The sequence below is a fragment of the Mus caroli genome, chromosome 6 (genome assembly GCF_900094665.2).
Source record: "Mus caroli chromosome 6, CAROLI_EIJ_v1.1, whole genome shotgun sequence".
NCBI classification, from domain to species: domain Eukaryota; kingdom Metazoa; phylum Chordata; class Mammalia; order Rodentia; family Muridae; genus Mus; species Mus caroli.
In genome coordinates this window covers 4816180-4829121 of record NC_034575.1, presented here as the reverse complement: position 1 = coordinate 4829121, position 12942 = coordinate 4816180, and the positions used below count along the sequence as shown (strand labels likewise).

General features: G+C 36.0%; 1 protein-coding gene across 6 annotated transcripts in view; it reads right to left on the bottom strand.

Annotated features, from left to right (window-relative positions):
- Positions 1 to 12942, bottom strand: part of Glcci1 (glucocorticoid induced 1) — a 76896-nt gene that overhangs the window by 17267 nt on the left and 46687 nt on the right. For 4 of the 6 annotated variants that reach the window (XM_021164341.1, XM_021164344.2, XM_021164343.2 and 1 more), the window contains exons 4-5: positions 7304 to 7420; positions 2039 to 2191 (exon numbers count right to left, since the gene is read on the bottom strand). In XM_021164341.1, the coding sequence (XP_021020000.1) occupies positions 2039 to 2191; positions 7304 to 7420 (270 nt within the window). The remainder of the gene's footprint in view (positions 1 to 2038; positions 2192 to 7303; positions 7421 to 12942) is intronic. The other 2 variants (XM_021164342.2, XM_021164345.2) reach the window with 1 other exon arrangement.

Sequence of the window (12942 nt, the reverse complement as noted above, 5' to 3'; positions counted from 1 at the left end):
AAAAAGTCAATGTTTTAAGTTATAAGTTTGTAGATAATTCTAGAATTCTGAAATGTGTATCCTTACAAATTAAGATACAATTCATTTTCAAGAAATGTTTTATATTGTAGTAAAAAGTTTTGCCTTGATGTTTTTAGTAAATAGATAAATTTGTGAGTGATAATCTTTCAAATATAAGATCGTTTATTTCCTTTTATTACTATTTTAAAGCAAACATTTTAACAGCAAACAACTAAGATGTGTTAACAATCTCCATTCCAATAAATTCCTTTATAGCATTATGTCTATAAAATAATGTAATATATGATAAAGATTAAAAATAACACAATGTTCTGGGAAGATGTACATATCAAAATGTAAAATACAAAAATGCCTTGATAATTTCACTACTAGCAGCCTGTTTGTAGAAGTATGCAATGTTTTATAAAGCACTGACTATGACAAAGATGGAAAACAATCTAACTCTCTGATAGGAACATTTTAAGGTATAGTAATTCTTATAGAGACTCACTACATAGGCTAGTATAGGTACAGAAGAACCTATGAATATTGCTTATATCTGCTGATCTATAAATACTAAAATCTAGAAGATTCAAAAAGGATCAAAGACATATATGTAAGTGTGCTGGCTAGTCTTATGTCAACTTGATATACACTCTATAGAGTTATTTGAAAGGAGGAAATCTCTATTGAGAAATTGATTTCGTAAGATCTGACTATAAGCCATTATCTCAATTAGTGATTGATGGAGGAGGGTCCAGCTAACTATGGGTAATGCTATTCCTAAGATGGTGGTCCCAGTTTCTGTAAGAAAGCAGGTTGAGCAAGCCATCATGGAGATCAAGTTAGAAAGCAGTACCCTCCATGTCCTCTACATCAGCTCCTGCCTTGGGTTCTTGTCCTGACTTCATTTGATGATGAACAGCAATATGGAAGTATAAGACAAACCTTTCCTCCTCAACTTCCCTTTTGGTCATGGTGTTTTGTTGCAGCAATAGAAACCCTAACTAAAACAATAAGAGAGAGAGCCAAAACTGTAAAACTCACAAATAATGCAAGAGCAATCATGGGACCATGGATTAAGGAATGTACATAGAAAATAATAAGCTATAAGCTAGACTTCATCAAAAATGCTGTTTTTCAAATAAATCATCAAGAAAATGGAAAAATTCTCATAATGTTTCCACATGAGGTATCTGAGGATTTATATCTACAAAATAAAGAACTTGGCAAAAAACATTTATATCTCAGTAATAAAAAAACAGTCTGATTTAAAATAGAAGAGAAATCCCCCTAATGAAGACCCACAAATTATCAATAACTTAGGAAAAGATGTTTAGTACCACTGGTTCCTGGGAATGCAAAGCGACATTATGATGGAATGCCACTCTGCTCCCACTAGAGGTTCACCAAGAAAGATTACTCAAACATTTAGAGAAAATGTAGAGAAATCTAACTATGTTACATGACGGGTAGGAATGTAAAACAACACAAATGCTCACATCTAAACACAAGAGTTATAGTCCTATAGTACTACTGCCCATGCTAGTCCTAAGTCCATACACAAATGAAAAATATATATACAGAAAAAAAATTGTAGCCGGGCATGGTGGCGCACGCCTTTAATCCCAGCACTTGGGAGGCAGAGGCAGGTGGGTTTCTGAGTTTGAGGCCAGCCTGGTCTACAGAGTGAGTTCCAGGACAGCCAGGGCTATACAGAGAAACCCTGTCTTGAAAAACCAAAAAGGAAAAAAGAAAAAGAAGACAATTTGTAAAATGTTTATGGAAGCACAGAGCAAAGTAGAAACCACTGATATGTGCTGCAACCCAGGTGGACCTTAGACATGCTATGCTAAGTGAGAACAGCAGTTACCAAAGGCCACACAATACATCAATGGTGGCCTATAGCAAAATATATTAGCAAGACAAGAGATGACTGACAAGGATAGTGACCAATATGGTATTTCTGTAAAGCTGTTTTCACTCCCTCAAAGTGCTTCTGAGAAACACTGTAACATTAAAGAAAATGTAATTGTACCTTCGACACTTCTTCCTTTCCATTGTTTTCTTTGATGAATACCTTTTCCAATTCAGGACTTATTCCTTCTACATTGCAGGGTACACGGGAAACAGATGATTTTGGCACTGATATGTTTGACAGAGGCATAGGGACTGATCTTGATCCAATAGCCTTTGAGGCAGAAGACAGAATGGAGTCAAATTATTTACTGTCAAAGAACAATGAATTAGAGTATGATACATCTTAAAAATTGAATAGCTAAGGATGTAGCCCAGTGACAGACATTGTTTAGCATATGTAAGGCTCCTCTGTATGCTCTTGCCATAAAAACAAGATGCAATCAAAAATTCCTTAAAATATAAACTCATTTAACTCATTTATTCCTGATACTTCAAATATTGTAAATTTTTAAATACATATACAGAAATTTAAATTACAAAGGAAGTTAAAAACATGAAATCAAAACAATCTTTCAAAATCTCTAACTATAAAGGTATAACTATATAATGTATGCATTTGATCAGTAGAACAGCAGATAACATTTTCAGCACTTTTTAATGTCTTTTTTTGTTTATGGGAAAGTATAATTAAAATTGTGGAATTTATCATGTGACTCAACTGCAGTCCTGGGGATATACCATGATATTTACATGTTAGTACTTTTGTTTCCATTTTGTCAACTGTTAAGACAATAATGGAATTATTAAGCAACTTAATAATATTAAGTTAGGAACTTAAGTAACTGAGTAACATTAGGTTGTTTTCAAATATATTCCGCAGGATTTTTCAAAAATTAGCTAATTCTCACAGCTACTATTAAAAAACCCTTGAGTGCAAACTCCACAGACAGTCCCACACCATCTAGAGGAAGCTCCACTCCCAGGTGCTCTAACAGGCTCAGGATCATAGGATCAAGGTGAGGAGGACACAGCATCTATTCCAACATCACCAGGAGTAAATGGGACCAGCAGAAACCAGAGACACAGGAACCCCACCTGACCAGTGGCCCAGGTTCCTTCCAGTCTGCGCCAGTTTACCTTCGGTGCAAACTCCTCAGCCAGTCCCACAAGGCAAGTCGCACAAGTCCACCCAGAGGAAACTCCACTACTGAGCACTCTAGCACACCCAGGGTCACAGAAGCAAAGGATCTGAGGATCCCAGGAACTTGGTCACACCAGGATCTCAGGGTCCCAGAGCCAGATGGATTCCTAAGAACTCTGACACACCCAGGATCCCAGAATCACAAGATCACTGAGACAGCTGGACTCTGAGGAGTTCTGACACAACCATGATGACAGGAAGGACAGGCAACAGTCAGGTATAGCAAGGGCAAATAGCACTAGAGATAATGAGATGGCAGGAGGCAAGAACATAAGCAACAGAAACCAAGGTTACCTGGCATCATCAGAACCCAATCCCACCATACTAAGTCCTGGATATACCATCACACCAGAAAAGCTAAAGTCACTTCTCATGACGATGGAGGACTTTAAAAAGGACATAAATTAACTCCCTTAAAGAAAGAACACAGGTAAAGGGGTAGAAGCCCTCACAAAGGAAACACAAAAATCCCTTAAAGAATTACAGTCAAACACATCCAAACAGGTGAAGAAACTGAACAAACCCATCCAGGATCTAAAAATGGAAGTAGAAACAAAGAATTCACGACGAGAGAGAGAGAGAGAGCTCTGGAGATAGAAAACCTAGGAAAGAGACCAGGAGCCTTAGATGCAAGCATCACCAACAGAATACAAGAAATGGCACAGAAGATACTATAGAAAACATTGATACAACAACCAAAGAAAATGAAAAATGCAAAAGATCCTAACCCAAAACATCCAGGAAATCCAGGACACAATGAGAAGACCAAACCTAAGGATAATAGTTATAGAAAAGAGTGAAGATTCCCAACTTAAAGGGCCAGTAAATATTTTCAACAAAATTATAGAAGAAAACTTCCCTAAACTAAAGAAAGAGATGCCCATGAACATATAAGAAGCCTACAGAACACCAAGTAGATTAGATCAGAAAAGAAATTCCTCCCATCACATAATAATCATAATACCAAATGAACAAAGAAAGAATATTAAAAACAGTAAGGGGAAAAGGTCAAGTAACATGTAAAGGCAGACCTACTAGAATTACAACAGACTTTTCACCAGAAACTATAAAAGCCAGAAGATCCTGGGCAGACATCATACAGACCCTAAGAGAACACAAATGCCAGCCCAGGCTACTATACCCAGCAATATTGGACACAATTCTACTGAGGACCCACTAATACCACTCCTGGGCATATACCCAGATGATGCTCCAACATGTAATAAGGACACATACTCTACTATGTTCATAGCAGCCTTAATTATAATAGTCAGAAGCTGGAAAGAACCCAGATGTCCCTCAACAGAGCAACGGATACAGAAAATGTGGTACATTTACACAATGGAGTACTACTCAGCTATTACAAATGATGAATTCATGAAATGCTTAGGGAAATGGATGGAACTAGAAAATATCATCCTCAGTGAGGTAATCCAATCAAAAAAGAACACATATGGTATGCACTCACCGAGAAGTGGATATTAGCCCAGAAACTTAGAATACCCAAGATACAATTCACAGACCACGTACAGCTTAAGAAGAAGAAAGACCAAAGTGTGGATGCTTTGGTCCTTCTTGGAAAGAAAACAAAATACTCATGGAGGAGCAAAAATGCAGATGAAGTATAGAGCAGAGACTGAAGGAAAGGCCATCCAGAGATAGTCTCATCTGGGGATTCATCCCATATACAGAAACCAAACCCAGACATTATTGTGTATGCCAAGAAGTGCATGCTGACAGGAGCCTGATATAGCTGTCTCCTGAGAGGCTCGGCCAGTGCCTCACAAATACAGAGGTGGATGTTCCCAGCCAATCATTGGACTGAGCATGGGGTCCCCAATAGAGGAGTTAGAGAAAGTACCCAAGGAGCTGAAGGGGTTTGCAGTCCCATATGAGGAACAACAGTATGAACTAGCCAGTAGCTTCCAGGGACTACACCAACAACCAAAGAGTACACATGGAGGGACTCATGGCTCCAGCTGCAAATGTAGTAGAGGATGGCTTTGTTGGTCATCAATGGGAGGAGAGACTCTTTGTCCTATGATTTTCTGTTTTTCATTTTATAAACGCAATAAACATGTATAACTTGCACATTTCTTTTCATGTGAATTGGTGGGATTGTGTATTTTTTAAAGTAACCCGAAATAATACTGTTAAATTTTTGTATGGCTATACTTTTAATCATTTCATTAAATTTCAGTTTTCCTTTTTATCATATAAAATTCTAGTAAGCATAATTAGAATATCAACAATGTTTTTGAGTATATATGTACATAAGCAAGTTTAAAAATAAAGAAAAATTCCTACTCTATAACTTAAATAGCTGTTTTTGTTCTTTAAAGGATCCCATATTCCATGACAAATATTTATATAGTAAACATAAATAGTTTCTATGAACAACCAGATACCAAAGAGTTAAATGCATGTTTAATCATCTTAGTCTTTTATTTAAGTAGTTAGTGAGGTAATGGGATAACATTATAGTTGGTGCTTGCAACAAACTTGCAAATATTAATTTTACCAGATTAATAAGAAAAAGAAAAGCAAACATAACTCCCACTTTGATTGTCTAGGATACCACTCTATTGTATCTCACTCATCAGATATGACCAGATATGATCAATAAGATACAACAAATCACCCCATTTAAAATATGTTAGTTGAGCTTTGCTAACATAAAGTGTCATCAAGTTATTGTATAGTCACATTTAGAGCTCTCATTACTCAGAAAATATTATTTAGGGCCTCTCTGCATCAGTTCCTACTCCTGATACTTAGTTTATATAATTATACCTTCTTGAGAATTTAAAGTAAACAAATCATATGTTATTCAGTTTTTTCCTCATAACTTCCTTCACTTAGCAAAAGGGTTTTGAAATTCAGTTCTGTCAAATCTATCAGGTCATTTCCTCTGTACTGTGGAATAGTACTACACTGTATAGTTACATAAAATATCTCTCTAATCACTAGCCAAAGAATATTTGTCTTCACTTTGTTTATTAGATATGGCTTGATTTGTAGTGGCTACTTGAAATAGAACAATACTGGGGAGAATAATCAGTATATGCTTGACAAAGTGGTTATATTATTGTGTTCTAACAGCAACACACTCTTCTTTTGTTTTACATGTTCTATGTCACTTGTTAGTATTATCTATATTAATGATCTCATAATTAGTTTTCATAGCTATTCATTTTGACTTCCTATATGCAATAATGATGGTTTTTTTATTGCCTAATGTAACATGTCAATAAATGTTGACCTCGATGGTGATTTCTATCTTGACATTAATGCAACCAGTACTGTAAAGATGGGAGCTTAGTACACGCACAGTTACAATAGACAATTTTGCTGTTTTCTATTTAAGAATTTTTATAACCACAAATTGATACTATGTTTTATCAAATGTTATTAAACCACAAGAAAATACAATTTGTTTTTTCTCTCCTTTGACTTTCGGGTATAGTGAGTTATATTAATATTTCCTAGTGTTGAATTATCGTTATCTCTATGAATTAGCAATATGCTATTAGGTCATGGTATCAGATCTAACTCTAAGATTCATCACTCTAGAGCAGCACTTTTCAGATCTGTTCCATAAGATATGTTAGTACAAATTTCTTGGGAGAAAATAAAAAGCCCATTTTAAAATTTCTTCATGTGGAAAAAGACCCAAAATACCCAAAACACAAAGCAGATATTTTAAGGTGCCTTCTACTCATAGAACAATTAAATAAGACACTCCTCAGCTGTTTAGCAAGCACATTACCTGTGATTTCAGCACAGGTAAAAATCATTCGTAGGTCACTATTACTATATTTTGTCTATTACTAAAACACTGTTAATAAAATTTTAAAGCATTTCACAACAATTTATTAGGGGTGGAGGGTGACACTCAGAGGGAGGCTCCCCCTTTTCAATGAGAAGGGAAAGGGAGAATGGGGGGCTTGCAGGGGTTATTAGGAGGAGAGGTAGGGCTGATATTGGGTTTTAAAGTGAATGAATGAATGAATAAATAAATAAATAAATACATACATACATACATACATAAGAAAGAATTTATCCAAATAAAGTGATTTGTGAAGGTAAAGCTTTCCCCTTAGTAATACATTAAGAGGACTTAATAAAATCTGAAAGAATTCAGTAATTATCTGAATAATTACTTGAGGAATTTAGGCTTACCTGAGTATGACTGATTGTTATATGGTTGCCATGGAGAGGTGACTGTCGGTCCTTCTCTTTACTATGCCTACTACTTTGCTTGCTGCGTTGTAGCTGTTGCCTAAGTTTGGCAATCTGCTTTGGGGAGAGAATAAAGAAACGGAAAACAAAGGTGAATACCAGTGCTTTATTTTTTATTCAGTTTTTTTTCTCAAAAATTTTAATAAAATATAATGTTTTACCACAATGACTTATTCTTCAACTTATGACTGAGACAACTGAAAATAATGATAAAAAATGAAACAAATGCTTCATTTCTGCAACTTTATATGGTGTGGTGGTACACTTTTTTGGACTGTTTCAGATTTTACCTTTATAATGCTACAAGTCTCTTCCTTTAAAGAGTAACTGTGTTATGTATGAAATATTTCAGATACTGATTAATTTGTCAAAACTGATATCTTTTTCCCCTGGTTTTCCTTTTAGACAGGATCTTACTACACATAGTCTCAAACTCACAGAGATCTGCCTGTCTCTTCCTTCTAAGTACTGAAATTAAAGACCCACATCAGTAGATCTTACATAAAGGCTGCATTAATTTTCATGTATTTCACTTTTATAAACAAAAGAGATCTAGCTTATCTATTAACAAAATGTTCTAAATTATACAATGCAATGGTAGCAAAGGCAATTAAATATTTAGTACCTTATTAGTCACCCGGCATAATATTTTGTTTCATGAGGACATTTTTACATATTTAATTTTATAATGTATTATCTTTTACTCATTTAAACATGAATGTACATTTGGATACACTCTCCCCAGGAGATCACATTCCAGATTTAACTGCAAAGTCTTTACTATAGTATCATCTAGAACTTACTTAACTCCTTACGTACTTTATATGATATACAATGCCAAGTTTCTGAAAACAATATGACTATTGTTCAAAGGTATGTGCAAAAACATTGGTCATATGTATCCCTAAATAACTGATGTGCTGTAATTTTGGTCCTAGCATGGAACTGCTAAATATCTGTAGATATAGGGGCTGGAGAGATGGCTCAGCAGTTAAAACATTTGCTGTTCTTGCAGGGTACCAGAGTTCTGGTACCACTACCAAATAGTGGCTTACAACAACATGTAGTATTAGTTTCAGGAAATCTGACAGCGTATTCTGGCTCCATGAGCAATGGGCACACACATGGTACACATTCATAGCATGCACAGAAAATATGTGTGCACATAAAATGTAAATGTCTTTTTTTAAAAAAGTAATAGTAGAAAGCCTCTATGAAGCAGAGCTTAGGAGAAGTTGATACAAAATATTTTTTAAAAGGTGGGGGCTTGGAATATGACTGCGTCATTAGGGGTGCTAGCCCTCCCTTAGAAAATGATGTGCCGCTGGAGATAGGAACCATAAAGTGAGCATCAGCAACAGAATACAAGAGATGGAAGAGAGAATCTCAGGTGCAGAAGATTCCATAGAGAGCATCAGCACAGCAATCAAAGAAAATACAAAATGCAAAAAGATCCTAACTCAAAACATCCAGGAAATCCAGGACACAATGAGAAGACCAAACCTACTGAAAATAGAAGTAGATGAGAATGAAGATTTTCAACTCAAAGGACCAGCAAACATCTTCAACAAAATTATAGAAGAAAACTTCCCAAACCTAAAGAAAGAGATGGCATGAACGTACAAGAAGCCTACAGAACTCCAAATAGACTAGACCAGAAAAGAAATTCCTCCCGACACATAATAATCAGAACAACAAATGCTCTAAATGAAGATAGAATATTAAAAGAAGTAAGGGAAAAAGGTCAAGCAATACATAAAGGCAGGCCTATTAGAATTACACCAGAATTACCAGAGACTATGAAAGCCTGGACAGATATTATGCACACCCTAGGAGGACACAAATTCCAGCCCAGGCTATTATACCCAGCAAAACTCTCAATTATCATAGATGGAGAAACCAAAGTATTCCANGACAAAACCAAATTCACACAGTATCTTTCCACAAATCCAGCCCTTCAAGGGATAATGAAGGGAAAACACCAACACAAAGATGGAAACTAAACCCTAGTAAAAGCAAGAAAGTAATCCTTTAACAAAACTAAAAGACAGCCACAAGAACAGAACCCCAACTTTAACAACAAAAAATACCAGAAAGCAACAATTGCTTTTCTTTAATTTCTCTTAACATCCATGGACTCAATTCCCCAATAAAAAGACATAGACTAATAGACTGGCTACACAAACAGGACCCAACATTTTGTTGATTACAGGAAACCCACCTCAAGGAAAAGGACAGACACTGCCTCAGAGTGAAAGGCTGGAAACAATTTTCCAAGCAAATGGTCCGAAGAAACAAACTGGAGTAGCCTTTCTAACATCGAATAATATTGACTTCCAACCCAAAGTTATCAAAAAAGACAAAAAGGAGCACTTCATACTCATCAAAGGTAAAATCTTCCAAGATGAACTCTCAATTCTGAATATCTATGCTCCAAATGCAAGGGCAACCACATTCATTAAAGAAACTTTAGTAAAGCTCAAAGCACACATTGCACCTCACACAATAATAGTGGGAGACTTCAACACACCACTCTCACCAATGGACAGATCCTGGAAACAGAACTAAACAGGGATATATGGACACTAACAGAAGTTATGAAACAAATGGAATTAATTGATATCTACAGAACATTTTATCCAAAAAAAAAAAAAACCCTTCTTCTCAGCGCCACATGGTACCTCCTCCAAAACTGACCATATAATTGCTCACAAAATAGGCCTCAACAGATACAAAAATATTGAAATTACCCCATGTATCCTATCTGATCACCATGGACTAAGGCTGATCTTCAATAACAATATAAACAAGAGAAAGCCAACATTCACGTGGAAACTAAACAAGACTGTACTCAATGATTCCTTGGTCAAGGATGAAATAAAGAAAGACATTAAAGACTTTTTAGAGCTTAATGAAAATGAAGACACAACATACCCAAACTTATGGGACATAATGAAGGCAGTCCTAAGAGGAAAACTCATAGCTCTGAGTGCCTCCAAAAAGAAACTAGAGAGAGCACACACTAGAAGACTGACAGCACACCTAGAAACTCCAGAACTAAAGGAAGCAAATTCACCCAAGAGGAGTAGATGGCAGGAAATAATCAAACTCAGGGCTGAAATCAACCAAGTGGGAACAAAAAGAACTATTTAAAGAATCAACCAAACCAGGAGCTGGTTCTTTGAGAAAATCAACAAGATAGATAAACCCTTAGCCAGACTAACTAGAGGGCACAGGGACAGTATCCTAATTAACAAAATTAAAAATGAAAAAGGAGACATAACAACAGAACCTGAGAAAATCTAAAACACCATCAGATCCTACTACAAAAGGCTACACTCAACAAAACTAGAAAACGTGGATGAAATGGACAACTTTCTAGACAGATACCAGGTTCCAAAGTTAAATCAGGATGAGATGAATGATCTAAACAGTCCCATTTCCCCTAAAGAAATAGAAGCAGTCATCAATAGTTTCCCAACCAAAAAAAGCTCAGGACCAGATGGGTTTAGTGCAGAGCTCTGTCAGACCTTCAAAAAAGACCTAATTCCAACTCTTCTCAAACTATTACACAAAATAGAAGCAGAAGGTACTCTACCCAACGCATTCTATGAAGCCACAATTACTCTGATACCTAAACCACACAAAGATCCAAGAAAGAAAGAGAACTTCATACCAATTTCTCTTATGAATATTGATGTAAAAACACTTAATAAACTTCTGGCAAACCGAATCCAAGAACACATCAAACAATGATACATCATGACCAAGTAGGCTTCATCCCAGGGATGCAGGGATGGTTTAATATATGGAAATCCATCAACGTAATACACTATATAAACAAACTCAAAGACAAAACCCACATGATCATCTCCTTAGATGCTGAGAAAGCATTTGACAAAATCCAACACACCTTCATGATAAAAGTTTTGGGAAGATCAGGAATTCAGGCCCATACCTAAACATAATAAAAGCAATCTACAGCAAACCAGTAGACAACATCAAACTAAATGGAGAGAATCTCGAATCAATCCCACTGAAATCAGGGACTAGACAAGGCAGCCCACTTTCTTCCTACCTATTCAATATAGTACTTGAAGTTCTAGCCAGAGCAATTTGACAACAAAAGGACATCAAGGGTATACAATTTGGAAAGGAAGAAGTCAAAATATCTCTATTTGCAGATGATATGATAGTATAGAGAAGTGACCCCAAAAATTCCACCAGAGGACTCCTAAACCTGATAAACAGCTTCAGTGATGTAGCTGGATATAAAATTAACTCAAACATATCAATGGCCTTTCTCTACACAAAAGATAAAAGGGCTGAGAAAAAAATTAGGGAAACAACACCATTCACAATAGTCACAAATAATATAAAATACCTTGCTGTGACTCTAACTAAGGAAGTGAAATATCTGTATGATAAGAACTTCAAGTCTCTGAAGAAAGAAATTGAAGAAGATCTCAGAAGATGGAAAGATCTCCCATGCTCATGGATTGGCAGGATCAATATAGTAAAAATGACTATCCTGCTGAAAGCAATCTACAGATTCACTGCAATCCCCATCAAAATTCCAACTCAATTCTTCAACGAATTAGAAAGGGCAATTTGCAAATTCATCTGGAATAATAAAAATCCTAGGATAGCAAAAACTCTTCTCAAAGATAAAAGAACCTCTGGTAGAATCACCATGCCTGACATTAAGACTCACTACAGGGCAATTGTGATAAAAATTGCATGGTATTGGTACAGTGACAGGAAAGTAGATCAATGGAATAGAATTGAAGACCCAGAAATGAATTCACACACCTATGGTCACTTGATCTTTGACAAGGGAGCTAAATCCAGTGGAAAAAAGACAGCATTTTCAACAAATGGTGCTGGCACAATAGGTGGTTATCATGTAGAAGAATGCGAATTGATCCATTCTTATCTCCTTGTAAAAAGCTCAAGACTAAGTGGATCAAATACCTCCACATAAGACCAGAGACACTGAAATTAGTAGAGGAGAAAGAAGGGAAAAGCCTCTAAGATATGGGTACAGGGGAAAAAATTCCTAAACAGAACAGCAATGGCTTCTGCTGTAAGATCAAGAATTGAGAACCCCTAAGCCTGATACACAACTTCAATGAAGTAGCTGGATATAAAATTAACTCAAACAAGTCAATGGCCTTTCTGTACGCAAAGGATAAACAGGCTGAAAGAGAAATTAGGGAAACAACACCCTTCTCAATAGTCACAAATAATATAAAATACCTTGGCGTGAATCTAACTAAGGAAGTGAAAGATCTCTATGATAAGAACTTCAAGTCTCTGAAGAAAGAAATTAAAGAAGATCTCAAAAGATGGAAAGATCTCCCATGCTCATGGACTGGCAGGATCAATCTAGTAAAAATGGCTATCTTGTCAGAAGCAATCTACAGATTAAATGCAATCCCCATCAAAATTCCAACTCAATTCTTCAACAAATTAGAAAGGGCAATCTGCAAATTCATCTGGAATAACAAAAAACCTAGGATAGCAAAAACTCTTCTCAAGGATAAAAGAACCTCTGGTGGAATCACCATGCCTGACCT